Source organism: Taudactylus pleione, unplaced genomic scaffold, assembly GCF_031769625.1.
Source record: "Taudactylus pleione unplaced genomic scaffold, aTauple2 ptg000602l, whole genome shotgun sequence".
In the NCBI taxonomy this organism is placed as follows: domain Eukaryota; kingdom Metazoa; phylum Chordata; class Amphibia; order Anura; family Myobatrachidae; genus Taudactylus; species Taudactylus pleione.
The window spans coordinates 6286995-6310445 of NW_028285004.1; the positions used below are offsets into that span (position 1 = coordinate 6286995).

At 43.1% G+C, this 23451-nt stretch overlaps 1 protein-coding gene across 1 annotated transcript in view; it reads left to right on the forward strand.

Annotated features, from left to right (window-relative positions):
* Positions 1-23451, forward strand: part of HMCN1 (hemicentin 1) — a 563772-nt gene that overhangs the window by 51536 nt on the left and 488785 nt on the right. Inside the window, exons 4-8 of the mRNA XM_088453882.1 lie at positions 1429-1587; positions 2116-2238; positions 8649-8820; positions 13328-13434; positions 21701-21821. Coding sequence (XP_088310008.1) covers positions 1429-1587; positions 2116-2238; positions 8649-8820; positions 13328-13434; positions 21701-21821 — 682 coding nt within the window. The remainder of the gene's footprint in view (positions 1-1428; positions 1588-2115; positions 2239-8648; positions 8821-13327; positions 13435-21700; positions 21822-23451) is intronic.

Sequence of the window (23451 nt, forward strand, 5' to 3'; positions counted from 1 at the left end):
CATTTGGGGGAAGTGATGGGGAGTGGTTAGAAGGACGCAGATGTGTCTGACCGTTTAAACGCCATTTTGTGGGCGTGCATAAATTAGTCAGCATGTGCAGTTTGAGAGCTCTCTACATGTCAGGAGAGCTACAATGTTTGCGGCTGGTCAGATTTGCCACATATGCAGCATGGCTGCCCGATGTGTGTCCATGGTACCAATGTTTACGCCCTTGCAAAGGAGTCCTCTTTTCCTTTTTTTTGGGGAAATAGAATAATCAGTTTGGGACTGATGTGGTTACAGTGCAAGTGAAGGTGACATTTCCCAAAGTGCAGGGGTTTCTTGTATGGGGTTTGGTATGAAAACCTGGCTGTCGGGATGCCGCTGGTGAGAATACCGACAGTGGCATCCCGACACCCAGAATCCTCACACCCATAGGAACGCATTGTAAGTATTTTCCCAACCCCTACCCTAACCCTAACCCTTCTTCCCCGGTGCCTAAACCTAACATCCCCGCCTAGTGCCTAAACCTAACCTCCCCCTCCCCGCACCCTAATCCTAACACTCCCTCCCCGGTGCCTAACCATAACCCTCCCCCTAGTGCCTAACCCTAACCTCACACCCTAACCCTAACCTCCCCCTAACACCACGATACTTACCTTCGGGATGCGGACAGTCGGAATACTGGTGCTGGGATCCCGACCTGCTGGGATTTCGGCACCGGTATTTACATCCCCTTGTCTGGCTTAGTAACTATACAATAATAATGATACAACATACTAATATAAATAAGAATGATTATTTCCAATTTCTTACAGAGTAACAAAAGGCACAGGAGACTTTTGAAGTGTATGATGTGCTTGTTTGTCATTTGAAGTGTCTTAGATGACATGTTTGTAAATTGCTGACTCCATTGAGATTATAGGACTGCTAAATTTATTTTAGTTTGCTCCTTTGAAAATGTGTTTCTTGAAGACATACCACAGAGCTTCAAAAGGAATAGACTGTCATTTACAGCTATTTTATTGCTACTTATTAAGCCGTAATAATGAGTTTGATCTAGTAATAAAAACACTTTGTCAGTTTTCTTCAAATGACTCACTAATAATAACGTGATAGTTACAGCTTTGGCTTGGTATTTATTTTACAGTACAAAGAAGATATAGTGTAGTCATGCTTACATTGGAAGAATGTTCTGTTAGGTAACATATATAACATAAATATTCATGTATATCAGATTGACAATTGACATTTAAATAATCTAAATTAAATATATTGTACATCAGTGGCTCAAGAGGCTAAAGCTGCCCACCCAAATCTGCTCAGGAGTTTATAACATTGTTATGATCATTATTATGTGATGGAAAATATATACCATGTATATAAAAGTGGTGGAATATGATGCATAATCACTTTAGCTTCTAATATTATTATTTTTTTGCAATACAGGGAGGTGGTGATTGTCCAGAGATGAGTGTTGGAGCTATTAAAATTGCTCTGGAAATATCTCTACCTGGATCTTTTATTTATGTTTTTACTGATGCAAGATCTAAGGATTACCAGCTTGCTAATGATGTCCTACAGTTGATACAACAGAAGCAGTCACAAGTAAGTAACTGGGGAGGTCAAATAAGTGTGAATTTAAAGTGCACTGGTCCACCGCAAGGTTTTATCTATCATAGACTCTCTTGGTTTCTACTTACCTTGTACGCACCTTGTTATGTGTCCACCTCTGACCTCTGCCGGGCTGCCGCTGTCGGGATTAGAACCGCCGGCCATGCGGCCGGTGGTAAATCATACTGATTCCTTGTTCACATTTTCCAGAAATTTGCAGCATTTCCATTTGATTTCACAATTTATCTAGCGGGTCATCAATGGTGAGTTCCTAACATTTTCCTGTATTTTGTTACTAATAAAGCAAATAGTCTGGGCTTATGTGATGACTGAATAACATTAGTGACACAATTATGTAATACTTTGACATCATCACTGCTTTATAAATCTAGTACGACCTACAGTATGGCTTGTTGTAAATTCTAAATAGCTTCTGCTATATCCATGACTTTTATATATTTTCAAATACAGAAAGCTGCGACATAATTATTAATTAGACACATTCATACTGTGTTCCGCCAGGTGGTGTTCGTGCTTACAGGAGACTGCGATGACAGAAGTCATGTGGGTTATAAGATATATGAAGAAATTGCTTCTACTAGCTCCGGCCAAGTATTTCACCTGGACAAGAAGCAAGTTAATGAGGTAATATCATTTACTAAAATATTTAACATCAATAAACAATGTGTAACAAGCTCAGAGATCTACAGCAGAGACCAATGTTGTATAGAAGAATATTAGACACATGCTTTTCTGATTAGGTAAATGCTGTAAATGGTTATTTAGGCTGATGGGTACTCTGATGTACTTCTTGCCTTTGTGGCACTTTTGGATCTATATTATGTTCGACTTTAGAGTCTTAACGACATAGAGACAAACAACATGATTATCTGTTTACAAGTAATCACACACAGATGGAAAATATAAAAAGTATATTGCAAATAAACATGAACTTATATAGTTTTTGTTTGAAACAATATACAGAGCAAACATATGGCTTGGAATGCAAAGTAGTGGTATTATAAACAAAATAAATATTAACAGAGAAATGTTAGCGGGAAATACCTCAAACAATATCACATTTTTCATTTATTGTTTACAGTGAAAGAAAATGTTTAGTAGAATATTTTGTCTGTCTATGAAAATATTAAATTAATTAAACATCCACAAAAACCTCACAGAAAGCAACATATTGGAAAATGGTGAGAAGGAGGATCCAAGTTTGTTAAACAATAAAAATAAATATTTAGTGTAAGTCTTCCTAGACTAACGTGCATAGATAAAGATGGTGGTGCACATGGGGTCAGAGGAAAAATGTCCTGCCTGCTAACTCTTTAGTACCAACCCAATCTGTAATTATTACTTTTACTCTCCTCCAAAACACTGCTCAGATGAGTGTCTTTATACGAGATTGCATAAATTATAAGAGTGAGGGGTATTTGGATGGACTTTATTATAAGTTTGTTGCATTTTGGGGTCATTTAGATTTTGGGAGGGAAAATGTGTATTAATAAAGGTCATGTACATCAAAGGTGAGTTCTACTCAAAGGTAGAGGCAGCTGTAGAAACAGTGAGGTGTCTCCCTGCAAGTGCTGTTACCAACACTGTGACATAACAGGCTGACTCAGTTACACTACTACAGGGACCTTCTCTCATAAAGTCACATAGCTCTAGTCTGTTCATTGCAAGGCTGAATTCTCTAGGCCACAGAAAAAAAACGTGGTCCCTCTCCCTCAGAAAAGCACTAGGACTCCTACCCACGATATACAATCGGGAAACCGTCTGCCTTAATACCGACAGCCGGCTCCCCGACTATCATATCCCGGCGAGGGTGAAATGCCGGGTATCTAGATGTAGACGCCTGACATTTCCCCGACACCGGGAGACCGGCGCCCGGCATCCCAATCGAAGGGATGCCGGGTGCCGCGAGCAAACAGCCGCGGGCGGGAGGGTTAGGTTAAGGGCACCCGGGGGGGACTTAGGGTTAGGCACCCCCCTGGGAGGGTTAAGGTTTGGCCAGGGGGAGGGAGGGTTAGGGTTAGGCACCCCTGGAGGGGGATTTAGGGTTAGGCACCCCCCGGGGGACTTAGGCTGAGGCAGTTGGGAAAGGGGGGGTTAGGGTTAGGCACTTAGAGGGGGGATTAGGGTTAGGCACCCATAAGGAGGGTTAGGGCTAGGGGGTTAGGTTAGTTTATACTTACCTTAGCGACGATCGGGATTTCCAGCGCTGTCGGGCTTCTGCTGCCGGGAACTCTGCTTTTGTCGGCCAGCTGCTGATGGGAATCGAAGCGATTCCCTACCCACACCTTTTGCTTGTGAGGGTTGGGGATATAAAAATATTAAAAGTTAGTTTTCTGCATGTATTTCTAGTCTTCTACTGATCTCAGCCAGCCCTAGCCAGTCATAAGCTACTTCAGCCTGGAACTTATTTATATATTTATTTTTTTTACAGATGTGTGCTAATATACTATTGCTGCAGTCTCGCCAAACAGCCATTCTTGAAGCGCCAGGTCCTGTACGGCTCTGCTAGCGAATCTGAATATGTATAGGAAGTGCTACGATTCAGCAGCCGTGACTTTTTACCATGCCAAGTTCCATTGTGCTTCATTTATAGATTCAGCCACACACTGATATACAAGTGTCGCATATCAAATTAACAGAGCAGTCTGCTGGTGCAACCTAGCATTGCAACGAAGATGCATTTTCAGATGAAAATGATGCTCGACCATGCAGAGTCCCACAGGACCTGGCGGCTCACTTATACCAGGCACCTCACGCCACATGACATATTGAGGCTAAGGGGTAAATTTACTAAGATTCGAGTTTGTGTGAGTTTTCTTGAGATTGCATTCTCACGTGAGTTTTGGCTTTTTATTCATCTCGCAAATTTACTAAAGACAAACTCGAGTGAGTTTGAAGTGAGTTTATGCTGGGACCCGCTACATTGTATCATTGTAACCACAAGGTTTAACCTTGTAGTTACATCAGTAGATACAATGTAGCGGTTCTCAGCTTAGACTGCAATGGAGATTTCTCTCCATTGAAGTCTATGGGGAAATACGCTGACCGCATACAGCCAATCAGCGAGCTGCTCCGACGTAGATGCCCACTGATTGGCTGGCGGCTCCTTCAATGACGGGGCACACGTGTGCACACGTGTCCGGTCATTTGCACGGAGTAAAGGTATGTGTACACACATACCTTTGCTCAGTCCGGTTTGGAGTCGGGTACATAGTTGTTTTGTTTTAACCCTTTGTATGCCTACTTGGAGAAGAGGATGTGAACGATGCATAGGAGAGGTGAGTATGTTTTTTTTTTATAGGTACCCCTATGGATTACTTCGGATACTAGGTGAGTATGTGTAATAGTGAGTGTGATAGTGATAGTGTAAGTGTGCATGTATGTTATAATAAAATTTTTCTTTCACGGTGTATGTTGTTTTTATTTACGTATTGCTTTGGTTGTGGAACTATAAGTGCCAGCAGGCCCGTAATGCCCCGCATGCTGGTATTTGTGATTCTCCAAATACCAGCATGCGGGGGAGCCTTGCTGGGCTGTGTAATTCCACAACTAAAAACAATATTTAACCATTTATTTTACACTACACTAACACAATCAACCTGGCACCCACCGCCCAGGGGTGCTGGGGATAGCCCTAGGCTATCAGCCTAGGACAGGGGTGCCTTGGAGAAGGGGACACCTTTATTGGAGGGGTTCCCAACTCCCCAGGGATCCCTGGCCTGGGCTGACTAGCGGTCAGGGCTGACGCTGCTGCTGGGGGGCCCAGTGAAAGGGCACCCCTGGCTGTGGCATCAGTCCCCCACTAGAAAGGGTCTGGAGCTTGTTTTAAATATAGGGTGAACCTCATGCAGTTTTTTTTAACCCTATATTTAAAACCAGGTCTGGCCCTGCTGCCTGGTGCTGGTTCTTAAATTATGGTGGAACCCTATTCATTTTGTTCCCCATAATTTTAGGAACCAGGAAAGGCTGGTTATGCTTTAGGGGGGGGCCCTATGTCAATTTTTATTATCTAACCTGTTTTCTACAGGTATTAAAACACACAAGCAGCTTACATATATATCACTGATATGTGCAGGCTGCTTGCTCGTGTGAGTTTTGCAGAGAGAAAACACTGCAATCTCAAGTAAGTAATCTCATCAAAACTCTCATCTAAACTCTCCTTAACTCTCCTAAACTCTCCTTAAACTCACCTTGAACTCACCTTGAACTCTACTCGAAACTCGCAATTTGGGGGTAAGAACTCGATCAGCTTCACCATCGAAAAACTCACTTTCAGCTAAATTCACTTCTTAGTAAATTTGCGAGTTTGATAAAGGAAAACTCACCCGAGTTTTGGTGAAGCAAAGTGAGTTTAAAAACTTAAAAACTCGACCAAACTGGAATCTTAGTAAATTTACCCTTAGATGTATGAGGACACATCAATAAATAATTATTTTGTCAGTATTTGTATTCCCCAGTGTAGTTTTCCATGATGATTGTTGCGATGGTCAAGACCATCGCGACCATCGGGCTTGCGACGAGACCCTGTGGTAGGGTCTCGGTGACCACAAGCCCTGGAGTGATTTTGGCTCTATCAGAGCCAAAAGCACTCCCACTGACATCACTAGTGATGTCAGTGGGGCCGGACCCAGACGGTAGGCGTTCCCATGGGAACGCCTCCGTCTGGCAGCCACGCCCCCGGCATGCCCACCAAAGGGGGTGTGCTGTCAATCAACATCGACAGCACGCCCCCTTTAATGCGAGACCTGGTGCTACGGCTTCCCCGTCGCTCCCCGGGTCTCGCGCATGCGCACGATGGAGCTCCCTCCGTCGTGCGCATGCGCACTAGGGCACCATCGGCCCTCTTGCGAGCGCTCAGCGCTCGCGAGCGGGTCTGAATCAGGCCCTGTTATCCAACAGTATATGTAATTGTAGATCTACAATCATCAGCATCCCCAAGCAGTTCATTGTTGCCAGGGCTGATCAGTCGTGCCACAGGAAAAAAATGTTGATTTCTCTATTTGAACTAATAATTATCTGAACATCCATCAGACATGGATGTTGGAAGGAACCCTTGTGCTTTCAGCTTTGAGCTGTTTTTTCCTAGGTCAGGGGCCTCATCCTTTTTTTTTTTACCCCTTCAGTAATTTTGGCCTGTGATGCACAGGATAGGGTTATTTGGAATTATGATAGGGGCACCACACAGGTTTCCCAGCCCAGCCTGTGATAGCCTAGTGCTGGTAGTGTTTATTCAGATTCCAACAATTGCTGCTATGAGCACCAGTGATGCTATAACGTTTTTTTAGTAGCAATTGATTTAAAGCATTTTTTAACATATAGATGCCATTCATCATTATACAATTTAAATGTATCTATATATCTATGCATTTATATACTCATTGTATTGTAATTACGTTTTCATGTATCTGAAGATATGTGTACCTAAAATGAAACACATAAATGTACACAACATAATTTGCGCATGCACTAGTGACTCAAAAGCATCTATGCACATCCCATAAAAATGGCTACTGTATCTATCTATCTAATACTGTTTGGCAGAAAGGAAAGCCCAGATATTGAGAAATTAAATATACAGCACAAATCTACAGGTGATTAAGCCTACAGTCGATGTATCTATACACTCATGCTGGGTACACACTGGCCGATATATTGGCCAATCAATTAATCGTCCAATATATCTGCTGGCTGTCGGCCAGTATATAAAGATGATATGTCTGTGAACCGCGTTGTTATCTGCTGACATATCTGTCCATCGGCAAGTGTGTACGTGCCGTCTGCAGACCGCCTGTACACACACAACGGCTGCCGCGGGGAGGGGGTGGCCCCGCCCCGCTTTCCTGCCAGCGGGACCCGTGGCTGCCGGATAGATTCAGTGTGAATGAACGACCATCATCTAAAGATATATCTGCAGATCACTGGATCTGCAGGTATATCTTTCAGGTGTGTACCCACCTTCAGTCATCACAAAACAAAGATAGCTTTCTCAGCTAAATTAGCAATGCACCATAAAGAATTACCTTTGCACTACAATGGCTGCAGGGGATGCAGACACTACCATGTCCAATACTTACATGAAGCCCAACACATTTAAAGTTCTTTCACACCTTATGTACTGCTTACAATAGATTAACTTGGGATGTGTTATGTATTTGTATTAGAGATGTGCGCCGACTCCTGTGTTTTGGTTTTGGATTTCTATTTTTATTTAAAAAAATAAATGTAAAAAAACCAGCTAAAATGACGTCATTTTGAACTGATAGCGTGCAATCCAAAACCTGAGTTTGTTTTTTAAATCTGAGTACCGAACCGCGTGAAGATCAGAACCAGTACTTGGTTCGACTTGATAACCCAAAGTGATTCTGTACTCGGACTCGGTTCCACTCGGAACCCCTAAATTCGGTTCTTGTCAGTTATTTGAGAACTGGTCCCGCACATCTCTAATTTATATAGGGCTAGAAGTATAGTGTAGGTGTGCTGCCAGCCAGTGATGTGTTCTCTTTGGATGTACCACGGGCAGCTCTGCCTCAGAGGTAACCAACCTCCCACAATAAGTGAATAGACTTCTATTGACTTACATTTATATGCTGTTTTGCACCTAAAACTACTTGTACCTTATATACAGTAGCGTACAAGTAGATGTCTGAAAAACAGTTTCATTCCTTTTTTTCAGACAAATGTATATGCACAAACAAGATTATTCTGTTTACATTCATTTACACAAATGATTATTAGGAAAGCTGACAATTGGAAAATGGCAAAAAATACTCCCACTGTGTAGAGAGAAATGGTAACAACAAAATCACAGTTTTCATTACATTGTAAAGTCATTATAACAAATGAAAATCCTAATATCATTATTTCTAGATATTATTGAATTTAATGCATTTAGATTTTAGAAAGGCACCAAATTACGCCTATCATACAAAGAGCTGTATTTTTTATTGCTTGCAGGAGCAAAAATAAACAATTTTCAGAAAATGTTTCTGTATTGACTACAATAATAAATTGTCCAGTTCATTTCTTATGTTTAGGTCTTAAAATGGGTTGAAGAAGCTGTTCAGGCTTCCAAGGTCAACCTTGTGTCCACAGACCACTTGAGTGGGACAGCATACACTTGGGAAATTCCATTTGACCCAAGTCTTAAAGAAGTTACTGTGTCACTAAGTGGACCCTCTCCAGACATCACTCTCCATGATCCATTAGGTTAGTTTTATGACAGAGTTTAAACTGATTAACAGTTTATATTAAAGCGTATTAATTGCTTTTTTTATATTATTAAAAAATAATGATATTGTGTATAATTAAACAACACTTTGTTTACATCCCTATTTTATGTTTCCTTTGTACACTGAACTGCCCAAAGTCATGGTATAGATGCCTAACATTGTGTAGGAGCCCTTCTAGTCTGGGGAAGTGCAGGAACTCGATGTGGCATTTATACCACAAGTGGACGGAAGATTTTTGGAGATATGTTGACCCATGCCATCTAGATATCTTCCCACAGCTCCCTGATATTTGTGGGTGCAGGATCTTGGGTGCGGATGAAGCTCTCCACCACCTACCATAAATGCTCCTTTAGGTTCATTTCGGATGAACCTGGTAGCCACACCATTCATCAGAGCTCTCCAGAATACACCTTGAACCAATTCATGACAACTTGGGATTGATGACACTTTGTATTATCCATTAAGGATTGCAAATGGTCATCAAGCAATGCAACGTAGCTGTTATTGATCAATGACTTGTTCAGGTGGACCAGTGGACCCAACCCATGCCACGTGAACACACCCCACACCATTATAGAACCACCACTCACCTGCACAGTGCCTTATTGACAACTTGGGTCCATGACCTCATTGGGTCTGTGCCACACCTGAACCCTACCATCAGCCCGAAAAAACTGGAACCATGACTCATCAGACCACGCCACATGTTGCCAGTCCTGCAGAGTCCAATTAGCGATGTCACAAGCCCAGGTGAGGTGCTGTGTCCAGTGTCATAGTGTTTACAGGGGCACTCTGGTGGGTCTTCTGCTCCTATATCCAATTGAAGCTAAGGAATACTGTCCTGACCTGCTGGATATGCCTCTGGCATTGAATGTGTCGCATGTCTGTTACCACAGATAATTCTAGCTAGACACCACTGGTCATGATCATTTACCACCCATGGTTGGCAACTGCCTTGTCCACGGTGGTATTCCCGGTGCACACATGACACCGTAGATCGAGTAATGTAGAATGTCCATACAACTTCGGACATGGAATGTCTCATCCGTCAGGCACCCACTATCATACACCATTTGAACTCCGATAATTAACGCCACCTTGCCATGAGCAGCCTAGCCAGTGTTCAGACTTATTCACAAGATGTCAGATTTCAACTGATGCAGGTCTGTGTCACAGTACGGTGACGCCACCTACCTTTACCTACTGCTATCCCATGACATTTGGCACTTCAGTGTATATTGTATTTCATTTATTGTACTCTTTAATGTACTATGTACTGTATTCTGTTTGCGACCTATCATCACCATCTTAAGGAATTGACTTTACTTCTTACCGCTACCCTGTGACAAAATAACTAGTAACTCTGTCTGCATTTTCCTGAAATGATATATGGATGTCAAAAGTACATCTGTCATACAAATTGAAATCCATACTTATGAAATATGAACACACATACACTATATAAGACTTACAGGCCTATTTATAAATTCATATTTGTAGGTGTTTGTATGGGGGCAGCACAGCAGATTTTGGGAATATCTGCTGTTTTCCTCTATTTTTGACTGCAAAAGCAGCTCCCATAGGAGCTTAGTTCTGATATCTACTGTCATCTTCAAATGGTGTAATGGTCCATACACACGGGACGATCGGCAACGATATCGTTGAATGATCTTCTGGGTGTGCTGGACGATCGATATCGATCATCCATCAAACCACGAACCCACCACCGATGGCCAATGACCCGAGATCAACTTTCGCGGATCCCTATAGTTACCTGGTTGATATTGAACCGGGTTGGCCTGCATGCACGGTGATGGATGATATCGTTATCGTCCATACGTGCCCACGCATCGCAGGTTGTTGGTGGGTTGGAGGCATCGAAAAATGCACGATATGAATGATAACGATATGATCGATATCGTTATCGTTCATATCGTGCATTTTAATCGCACCATGTGTACGCACCATTAGCCAGAGTTTCCCAAACTCCACCATTATAGTCAAGGTTTTAAAGATAGCCATGCTGGAGTCCAAATAATTAAATCAAATTGACTGAGGTACTAATTAAGTCACCTGTTATACTTTAAACTTGGAGTTTAATGGCGGAGTTTAGGAAACTCTGGGTCTGATTCAGTAAGGATCGCTATTGTGATCGCAATAGCGATTACGCATGCAGTCTCACTGTGAAGACATGCTAATAATTGCAATTGCAATGTCGTCGCAACCTAACATAAGGACACCCTCCTTACCTTACACACATCCATAACACTTAGCAAGTCTGCGAAAACATCGATAACATTGAGTACCATCGGAGCCTCACGCACATTTGCACAAAGTCTGACCTTACTCAGGAAATGCTAACCTCATTGCATGAAGTGAAAGGCCAAGCTGTGTATGGCATCGCAGTGGCTAATTTATGCACGACCCTGTAACGTGGCACACGTGCGTTTCCCTGACCACCACCCCCCATCACCACCCCTAAATGCTCACTTCCTGTCAATCACTCTGCAATTGTCTGCGTAGTCACTGCGATCACAGTCCCGATCGCAGTGGAGTCTTCGCGCACTGCAATGCATATGCATGCTCAGAACACAACAATCGGCCGCTTGCGTGCATAACCGCAGTTGCGATCGCTAATGAACCAGGCCTTCTGTTTTAAGCCATGTAGTCTATGGACTACATAATGCACAATTTACCTGGAGAGGGATCTGTAGGATCAGCAGCGCACTGGGGTCCCAAAGAAGAAGTGAAGTGATCGGATTAGTGATCACTTCACTTGTTCTAGCACATGTTTTGATACACCCAGGCGATCCTTTATTTCTTATTGATAAGCAACTATAACATATTATAATTATTGTGTCTAAAGCCCAATAAGCAATAAATATGCCCCAAAATGAAGACTAATTCCAATATTATACAGTACATTGCAATATGTAGATTGCTCAGACCTTACATCATAGTGACCAGTGGCGGATCTTACCTAGGGGCTGTGAGGCTGCAGGTAAGTAAGTAAGTAAAATCCGCCACTTCAGTGAGCCAGTTTAGTCCGTGACTGCACTGGCTTTACTGTGACTGGAGGTGGCTTCCCATTGGAAGCGCCACCTGCCAGTCACGCTGAAGACAGGCAGCCTGGGGGAGGTGTCTCCTCCCCCTGGGGCTGCCAGTCCGGGCTGCGATCAGCAGACAGTGGCTTCCAGTGGAAGCCGCTGCTCTGCCTTTCGGGCAACCCTACATGGCTTGTTGGGGCTGCAAACAATGCATCCCCGAGAAGCTGGTGTTAAGCGCGTGCATGTGCATCACCACCACTGCTCATGCGAATGCATCGGTTCCAACGCCTGCCAGATTCATTGAGCAGGTGCCAGGACCCAAGCCAGCAGCAGCGACAGCCCCCCTCAGGTAAGAGGGCAGGAGCCACTACTGATAGTCACTGTGTTTGTGACTGGTCATGCACCCTAGAATGAATACTGGCATATGCAAAGATGCAATTCATTGTGATCATTCAGTGAGAAAGGGTTAATAACTGATAAGCGGTTTGGTTCTGCTGAAAACCTGAACTTTGGGGTTTTGAGTCGAACCAATTCCTGGTTCAGGTCATTTTGGGAGTTTTGAGTAGAACCGAGAAGTCGGATCTCAGATTTAAAAACGGATTTTGCATGTTTTTGATTGCTTGGAAGTTCCCCCCTCGTGATTTCAGGTCTCAAAATTGGTCAAAATTTACTGGAAATAATTTGAAATGAATAACAATACCATAGGAACACAAACAGGTTACATGATTTTAGCTGTTTTTAACAACTTTTTAAATAAATACAAAACAAAAACTGAGCATAGCGCTCGCAAGCGGGTCAAAGGTCGGGCAGTGCGCAGTGCGCGTGCGCGAGCCCCGGAGCGAGTGAGAACTTCACTCGCTCGGGGCTTGCAGCAAAACGGGGCGTCTGACGATGTTGAACGAAAGCTCGCCTCGTTTTGTAGGCAGGTCGGGGATTGGCTGCACAAACGGAGGCGTTCCTGAAGGAACGCCTGCCGTTTGTGGGCGGCCCTACTGACATCACACGTGATGTCAGTAGTGAACTTCCTGCTCTATTAGAGCAGGAAGTTCACTGGAGCTTGCAGTGGAACGAGACCCTACCACGATAATCGCGACCATCACCAGGCCCCCCGCACAAGCTGTGGGTGGTTACCCACAGCTATGCGAGTGGCCTGGAGGATTTTTTTTTTTTTTAAATCCGCCCTGATTCAGAGCGAGCGCTTGCAAATAGCAAGCGCCTCTGAATCAGGACCTTAGTCCGACATCGGCAGTGTGTCAGGCTGAGAATCAGCTCTGATGTGTCTATTTTACACTAAATCAAAGACTGCTCATATACGTTCCAAGTACAGTAGCCCAGGTTTGCAGTGTACTTGAAGGGCCTGACTGTAGAACTAGTTTTCTTGGAAATGTGGGATGCTGTTTTAAAAAAAATCCAAACTCTTTGCCTTTTTATTTTCAGGAAGGCAGATGAAGCTAGAAACAGGTCTTAATGAGTTATTAAATATATTTAATTCTGCCAAAGTACTAAATGTTAAAGAGCCAGTGCCTGGGATGTGGATAATTAAGGTAAGATTTTTTATTATAGTACACTATTGTATTACATTATTATTATTAATTTTTTTACATATTTTATTATACTGTATTGACAGCACTATTACAGTTCTATTAAAAAACGCCAAAGCATTATGATGTTATGATTATGAAATATACATATAGTGCTTTTCCTAAATGACAACAATGTTTTTATTATTTTTATTTATATTGTTATTTTTTTAACATGATATTAGTGAATTTTATTTCTATTAATTATTTGTTTTGGTTTGTTCAAAGTTATTTGTATTGGAGTCTATTATCATGAGATCTAGGGGTACATTTACTAAGAATCGAGATAGGTCGAGATGACCATCTCGCGTGATTTATTAATTTTTTTCCTGCTTGCAAATTTACTAAAGGTAAAGTCGGGTGAGTTAGAGAGAGATTTCTGTCATCTCATTCATTAATCTCAGGTGAAATAGCAATCTCGAATCAAATCACCATCGGGCCAAATCGGAAGTACTTTTCACCTAAAACATACATCTCGGGTGAGATAGGAGTAAACTCTCTGTCAAAATCACTTTTCAAACTCTCAACCCCCTGATCATTGTGATTTGTGTATGTTTCTTTCTGTAAATGTTTAAAATACGGTTCATTTGTAAAAAAAAATTATGTGAGGTCCCCCCCAAAAACACTAACCAGCCCTGGACTTGGCAACTACAGGGAACAAAGGCCCTGATTCAGAGCCGGACGCTCTCACCAGAGCGCTCGCTCTGAATCAGGGCCCACCTCCATAAATATGGAGCGTCCTCCTGGACGCTCGTATAGCTGTGGGTCACCACCCACAGCATATACGAGCGTGCAGGATGATGTTCGCGATGGTCTTGACCATCGCGACCATCGGCACTGTGAGCAGAAGCCTGCGGTTGAGTTTCTCAACCGCAAGGCCAGGAGTGATTTTGGCTCTATCAGAGCCAAAATCACTCCCACTGACATCACTAGTGATGTCAGTGGGGCCGGCTTCTGACGATAGGCGTTCCCTTGGGAACGCCTCCGTCTGGCAGGCACGCCCCCGGCACGCCCACCAAAGGGGGCGTGCTGTCAATCAACATCGACAGCACGCCCCCTTTGATCAGACACTACGAGCGAAGGAAAGTCCTTCGCTCGTTGCGTCTCGTGCATGCACACGATGGAGCTCCCTCCGTCGTGCGCATGCGCAGTGCAGACCATCGACCCACTTGCGAGAGGACAGCCGCTCGCGAGTGGGTCTGAATCAGGCCCAAAATGTGTACAGTTCCACTGTAATTTAAGAACCAGCACCATGCACCAGGGATAGAGCTGGTTTTAAATATACAGAGAAATAAATTGACGTGAGGTACCCCGTATATTTAAAACTAGCCCTGGACCCTTTCTAATGGGGAACTGATGCCACAGCCAGGGGAGCCCTTTCACCAGGCCCCCCAGCCGCAGCATCAGCCCTGACCGTTAGTCAGCCCAAGCCAGGGATCCCTGGGGAGTTGGGGACCCCCCCAATAAAGGGGTCCCCCTCTCCAGGGCACCCCTGACCTAGGCTGCTAGCCCGGGGCTATCCCCGCCACCCCTGAGCGGTGGGTGGTGGGTTGATAGTGTTAGGTGTAGTGTAAAAATTAGAATTTTCATCATTAAGGGCCCACTGGTACCTGTAGTTCACCTGTAAAGAAATGGTTAAAAAAACACACAACACACCGTGAAAATAAAGCTTTATTGCATGCATAAACACACTTACACATACTCACCTGTTTCCAGAAGTTCCCATCCCCTTGTCAACGTAAAGTATCCCAACTAATTACCTGTTAAAAAAGATCTAATACTCACCTTTATGCTCCCGATGTTCTCCGCAGTAATCCAGAGGGGCCCGGCTATTCTGTATCAACATTCATCAGCATGTTGATACAGTAACAATAATGAGAACTCAGGACTTGAGCTCTCATTATTGCCGGGACGTCAGCCAATCAGCGGCGGCTAACATTAGTGGGAGCTCATTGGCTGGGACCCACGTGGAGGAGCCACTCATTGGCTAAGTCCACGTGGGTCCCAGCCAATGAGCGGCCGCTGATGGAAGCCGCCGCTGATTTGCTGGCGGCCAGGACACTGAAGTCATTTGCGATACTGTAACACCATGCGGATAAATGTTGTTACAGAGTGTCCGGCCACTGCGGAGAATATCGAGGGACAAAAAGATGAGTATTGGCTTTTTTTTTTCAGGTATTTCGAACGGATACTTTACGTTGAGAAGTGGTCATGGACGTGAACATCTGGCAGCAGGTAACTATGTGTGTGTATGTATGTATGTATGTATGTAATAAAACTTTATTCTCACGGTGTGTGTTGTGTTATTTACACATTTCTTCACAGGTGAAAAACACATACCAGTGGGGCCTTAATGCCCCGCATGCTGGCACTTGTTGTTCTCCAAGTACCAGCATGCAGGGGAGGCTTGCTGGGACCTGTAGTTCCACTGTAAAGACAATGTTGTTCATTCTAATTTTACACTACACCTACACTATCAACCCACCACCTACCACCCAGGGGTGGCGGGGATAGCCCCAGGCTATCAGCCTAGGCCAGGGGTGCCCTGGAGAGGGGTACCCCTTGACTGGACTAGTGGTTAGGACTGATGCTGCGGCTGGGGGGCCCGGTGAAAGGGCACCCCTGGCTGTGGCATCAGCCCCCCGCTACAAAGGGTCCAGGGCTGGTTTTAAATATACGTGGAACCTCACATCACTTTCTTTTTACGTATATTTAAAACCAGCTCTGTCCCTGCTGCCTGGCGCTGGTTCTTAAAATGACAGTGGAACCCTACACATTTTTTTCCCTGTAAATTAAGAACCAGGACAGACTGGCAAGTCCAAGGCTGGTTAGTCTTTTGGGGGGGGGGGGGGAACCTCACGTAATTTTTTTTTATAACATTTAACCCTTTTTTACAAGTCTTAACACAGAAGCAACCAACACATATCTCACTGATATATGCAGGCTGCTAGCTCGGGAGAGATTTGCAGAGAGAAAACACTGCAATCTCGGGTGAGTAATCTCCTGCAAAACGAGATACTCGGGAGAGATATCTCGTTCTGCTTCACAACTCATTTAGCCTCAAATCGCCTGTTGGTAAATTTGGTAAAAAAAAGGGATTAAATCACCCGAGGTGTGGCGAGTACCAGCGAGATAAATCACTTTGAAAATCGAGACCATCTCGAATCTTAGTAAATTTACCCCCTATTGTTGTTGAACAGAAACAAACTGGCACTTGCATTTTATTTAAATTGAATAAGTAATCACAACTATGACATTAAATACAAAACTTGTTTGTAATGATTTGTTTTTGGACTGCTTGATAGAAGGAAGGTTAAGTGGAAATGCAAGCACAGCAGGAAAAACTGATTTGTGTCATGAAACACGATATGCACAACAGAAGTCTAAGGAATAAGGACTTATAGGTCTATTTACTGATATTCGACAATAGAAAACAACTACTGTATCTCTGAAATTGACTAAGAATAGTTCCCAGGGGCAGCTGAGTGAATCCCTTGCCACTTTGTAAGCCTTCAGGCATGAGTGACGCTGCTTTGGTACTTCACACAAAGGCTTCATCATAACGTGGGTTTAGCGAAAAGATAATCGCAGTGATATATGTACCACCGTCATCATCTTTTCAAAAGAGGATTACAGTGGTACATATATCACTGTGGTTATTCATAAATAGGCTTTGCCATGCTCTGCATGAGGCATCTTTAGGCAGGAAAACTCAACCAATAGTTTCTTCGGCAGTGTTGACTGCCAGCGGTAACCCGTTGATGTATTAGAAGAGGCCATAACTCTGGCATAAACACCCATTTGGCCCGGACAAGGTTTTTTTTTATCATTAATAAATAGACCCACTATGGACATAAGACACAAAAGACATTTTCCCTTAATGATATATTTGTTATAGAGCAAAGCACACTTACATTTCATGAAAAGGGCTAAAATAGTGTCTGAGTATGTGCATTGGAGCACTGAATAACAAAGCAGCTGGGAGCTCTAGAGAAGTGAACAGTACAGTGTCACTCTGTGGAACTGGAATTAGCAAAAAATTCTGTTTAATAGACCTACTGTAACATTAAAACAGAACATAACATCTGGATTTACCTCATCAGTCTAGTTAATTATATTATTCATGACAAAATAAATACATTGTACAAAAACAACTTCCTATATATAAAGCGTCTTCATAATGCTATTTGTACAACATGTGCAGTATGTTTTGTGGTATGCTTTTGTGTACTTGTAAGTGTAATATGTGCACCAGCCTGGAGCAGTTTAACAGAGGTTGGGGCCCGTGTGCACCACCCTCACCGCCGTGCCAGAGTCTGCTAAACATTTTCCACAGGGAGGGGCGCTGAGAGGGGGGGAGCGGGTACTAATTACCCAGGCCCGGGCTTGCTGGAGTTCCGGTGTCGCCCCCCTCCCTCTTACATCACAGCAGCCCAGCACACGCTGCTGTGTGCTGGGCTGCACTAGGAGCCTGATCGCGGCTGCTAAGCAGCCACAGCAGTCTCCTATGCCTGTGGGGGGAGTGATCACACTGATCGCACCCCCCAATGGCTATGTGCCAGGCTAAGGGGCTTACAGCGCCCCCTCCCCAGCGGCGCTGCAAAACTGTTTTGTTTTTTTCCCTAAGGGAGCATGACTACACCTCCCGTGACTAGGCCGCGCCCCCTTCATCTGGACCCAGTGCGGCTGTCGGTGCACCTGTCCACAGGGCTCATATGCACTGCACAACCTACACCCATTATAGATATGTCCATGGCACCAGCCTTCATCTGGAATCCTGGATCATCTGTAGACAATTATTTGTGTAGCTGGGAGTGAGTGACGTGGGTACCCAACACTTATCGTGGATGTTGCACCCATAATGCAGGGGATTAGCAATGTAAAGAGGATAATACCATCCAAAGATTCAAAAGCTGGGCGCGACAAGGTTACACCCAAAGCCTTATTTTAGTCAGATTTCTGCTTGCATCTTTAAAGACTGCAAGTAGAACTCCACAGTATGTAATGGACGCCTGCGGAACTGTTGCCCAGCGCCACAGAAAAGTGAATAGTTCCGGCCAGTTTAGTTGGGAACTGCTGCCTTAGAGGCCATATGATTACTAGGTACTTCTGTACACCTGCACGTCAATGCAAATACCTAAACAGTCAAACATGAGATAACACCTCAATGCATAGAAGCATGCAGGTGTGGGCAGGAGTTGGTTGATAGCCTTCAGGCTGGGGCAAACACAAGCAGGTGGCCAGCTTTTTTACAAAAGAAAACTGTGACAGAAACTATTTATAGAATGATACAGTATAAATAAATGTTATATACATTTACTTTATTATTTATTATTCACACACACACACACACACACACACACACACACACACACACACACACACACACACACACACACACACACATATATTTATAAACATACACACATGTATATATTAAGATATGAATAATAATCTACATCCCAAACGTACCTGTCCGAGGTCCCGCGTCGGGTGTCACTGCTGCTCAGAAAACCAGAAAAATGGCCGCCGCGGCCACTTTCCGGTGTTCTGCGCATGCGCAGTAGACTCCGGGCACTAGAGTGTGCCCGGAGTCATGCACAGAACATCGGCGAATGCCCGCCGCAGCCATTTTTCTGGCGTTCTGCGCATGCGCAGTAGACTCCGGGCACACTCTAGTGCCCGGGTCTACTAATGCTCCGGTGGCTGGCCAGCCGCATCAGTCGGCTGCCAGCCATCAGGGAGAGACGAGGGGGCCCCGAACAAGGAGTGCACACGGGCCCCCTCCTCTCTTAAAACGCCCCTGCACACTGTATTTCCTATCTACAGTATATTGTGATTACTGATTACCTATTCCCATCAACATGCGTCTCTGTGCTCTCCTTCTCCCTTATGCTCCCCTGCCCTTATCCAGGAAGTCACTAAAGAACCCAAACAATTAAGGAACTCAAGGCCTCACTCACCTCAGTTAATGTCAACGTTCATGATTCCACCATAAGAAGGAGACTGGGCAAATATAGTATCAATGGGAGAATTGCAAGGTGAAAACCACTGCTAACCTAACATAATGGCTTGTCTCCCATTTTCAAAATAACACATTGATAATCTCCAAGCCTTTTGGGCTAATGTTCTGTGGACTGATACATCAAAAATGTTGCTTTTTGGTAGACATTAATCTTGTTACATCTGGCATAAAACTAATACAGCATTGCGCAAAAAGAACATCAAAGCATGCCATGCAGTATCTAAGGTTCCAGAGCCAAACCTGTGATATGGAGCAGCTGCTGAAGTGGAATGGGGGTATTGCTCACGCCACGAAGGTACACATATAGAACAGAACTGCGCTGGCAATCCAATTCACTAAACAGCCAATGGGGTATATTTACTACAGGGCAGGTTTTTAGAAGTGGAGATGTTGCCCATAGCAACCAATCAGATTCTAGCTATTATCTTCTAGAAGGTGCTAGATAAATGTTAAGTAGAATCTGATTGGTTGCTATGGGCAACATCTCCACTTCTAAAAACCCACACATTAGTAAATATACCCCTATGTGTTAAAAAGTAACATTAACATTTATTGAAACAATGTATTAATAATAAAAGCAGTCTCTGTCTTAAAAAATGTATACAAGTGACATAATGTTGTGAACCACAGGCTATAAATATAGAAGTCGCTATAATGAGTGGTTCTGATATCTAAACATAGACTTAAACATACATCCTAGTACAAATATAAAAAAAATAAAATTATTCAGTACGGAATAGCAGCAATAAAAAATTCAGGCAATATTTATATATTCATCTTGTCTGTTGTAAAATAGTGTCCAGTCAGGAGAGGAATATGTATATACAGTATAATTCCAATCTCCAAGCAAGATGTAATTTTGCCAGCAATTTGTAATCCTCAGCAATGCTAAGCCGACTTTAGTATGAAATGTCCACACAATTATCACTCCAAGCCTACATTAGAACCAGGAGTAATAGTTATCAGCCAAGTGAGTTCAAAGTAGCGTGGCGGCAGGCTGTCACTTTTGTCTCCTCGCGTTCATAGGCGGCGTGCATCAGCTGTAGAAGCTCGCCGGCTTCCACATCACAGTGATTGTTGTATTTTCAAAGAGTCTACTGACTTAGTGCAGTAGTGGCTGAGCGGTTATCGAAGGTATACTGCCAATTGTTATCCCAAGGGTGGCATACGGTAGGCTTGCTGGACACAGTGGATGTGGGGAATGGACAGCTATACATTTTGTCCACCACCATGGACTTTTTTAAGCTGAAAAAGAACATCATACCAACAGTGAAACATGGTGGTGGTAGTATGATGGTGTGGCAACTTGTCACTTTTGATGGAACCATAAATGCAGCTCTCTACCATGAATTCAGCTCTCTAGCAACCCTCTACAAGCGCAATTGGGTTATGCAGCAAGAAAACAATCCAAAACACAAGAGCAAACCCACCTCTGTCTGAATAGTTTAAAAGATACCAAATTAAGGTTTTGGAGTGGCCTAAAGTCCTGACTTGAATACAATTGATTAGCCCTTAAACGGCAGTCCATGCTCAAAAACCCTCCAATGTGGCTGAACTAAAGCAATTCTGCAATGAAGAGTGGGCCAAAACTCCTCCATAGCAATTTGAAAGCCTGACATCCAGTTATTGGAAGGGAGTTGTTGCTGCTAAAGTTGACAAAACCAGTTATTGGGTTTAGGGTGCCAGTCCATTTTTCATATGGGTGACATAGGTGTTGGATAGCCTTTTTCTTTCAATAAATTAAATTATAATTTAAAAACTGTATTTTGTGTTTTGTGTTTTCTTGGTCTTATATCAAATTTTCTTTGCAAGCCTGAAACAATCAAGTGTAACATGTATGCAAAAATAGAAGAAATCTGGAAGGGGTCAAAAACGTTTTCACGCCCCTGTGTGTGTGTGTACACATACATACAACAGAAAAAGTGGGGCGCTAATTCAAGTGGTGCGCTACAGTACTGTTGGAAATTGTGTGTTTTTCTTTTTTATATTTTGCTAATGGTGTCTGCGGTCCAATGTATCATTTACCTAAGGTACACTTGGTAGATACAGCTCTATGCTGAAGGAAAATGACTATATCTGCAACCAGTGCTGTAATGTTTGAAAATAATACCTACTTAGAATAGTAATAGTGTTACAGAGATTTACTGTAACAACTTGTTACATTCTTTGAATGTTTCTTTTTAAAGGTTTTCTATTCTTTTTCAGACATCAAGTGATGGACGTCATTCAGTGAGAATCACGGGTGTCAGTACAATAGACTTTCGGGCAGGATTTTCTAATAAACCTACTTTAGATTTTAGTACAACATCCAGCAGACCTATACAAGGTTGGTTTTAGTTCCTAAGCATGTAATGACCTAAGCTTATAATGATCCATTTTATAGTGTATATTTTTTAATCTTTTACATTTATAAAAAAAAAAACATAATATACAATACATCACATGCCTACAGTTATGTGTTTGCATCCTGTCTTCTGGGCTGATAGAAGTACTTGGGTTGATTAAGGATGTTCCTCATTGGGTGTGGATTAGGCACATAATTGCACAGTTTGTTTTGGTATCATTTAAAACATATACAGGGCTTGGAACATTAATCAGGCAGCTACTTTATGGGAGAGTTTTCTTCCCTCAAAGGTACTTAAATTCTCTCCCACTTTTGAGATGCTGGAGGTCAGGTTCCTTGAGATAACAAAAACCAGCCCGGGAAATTTTGAAAGCAGTCCAGATGGGCGCGGGGTCTGCTGAGGGATGGAATACTCCCTCCTTATAGAGCCTGATTCTAAGTTGGACCCAGTCGCGGCTACTATTAACCCCTTGCATTGTGCACAGCCGTGCGTCCGAATGTGCAAGGACTGAGACACCCACTTTTCCCTTTAGACATTACCAGCAGACGCAGGATCTGCTAGATTATACATCTAAGTGTGGCCTCCAATGTGATCCAGCATCTCTGCACGCACCCACTTTCACCAACACTCCTGTGTCACTCCAATAACAAACCCATCAGTACAAAGATATATATATATATATATATATATATATACACTCCCCAAACAGTCCTTAGTAAGAACCAGGCGGCACTCCAATGCACAGTGTAAAAAAGTTGTATTCAATAAAATATCAGAGACATATTTATCGACGTTTCAAAGTCCGCAGACTTTTTCTTCAGGATATGTCACAATGAGTGAAACAAACAAACAAATAAGTGCCAGTGTCTTACCTTAAATACATAATTAAGGCGCCAAAGTCTCTCACCGATCAGCGCCGAGCCACGGAGGAGGGGTGCGAGGCCCACGTGTCTCCAAACTTAAGTGACATAAACGATGACCAAATAGTTGCCAAGCAACTACTAATGTCACTACTCACCAGGAAACAGGAACAACCATAGCCTGCGCCCGGGACCGGAAGTGATGCAGATGTAATAGCATTCTGTTGACAAGCAACCCACGATGTCCAAGCTCACCACTCCTCCCTATGACACAGTGCCCAGCGGAGAGAAGACAACGCAATGTGTTAAATATAAGACCACGAATCTCATGGAAATACAGTGTACAAAAAAATTGTTGTGTACAAAAAATTAACATTTAAAACATACTGTGAGTTACTCAGATGCTCAATATAACAACTGTATCTTTAAAACAATCACATTAAAAAAAAAATTCTTATTTCATTTTATTATTAGCACTAATATTACTATATCACCTATCAACATTATTGTAGGGATTTTTTACTTATAGATGCTCACAAATAAGAAAACTACATATAAGGTTGTTAATAGAGCTATTTTCAACAAAAACATATAGAGAAAATATTAACCCAAACAAGCTACCTCCCCTATGTTTTTTTAAAGAAATATATTCAATGCTATCGTCTCATTGAGTCCCCTCGGCGTTATCGTATCCAATCTATGGATCCATCGAGACTCACATTGACTCAATTTTTTACCTCGGTCCCCACCC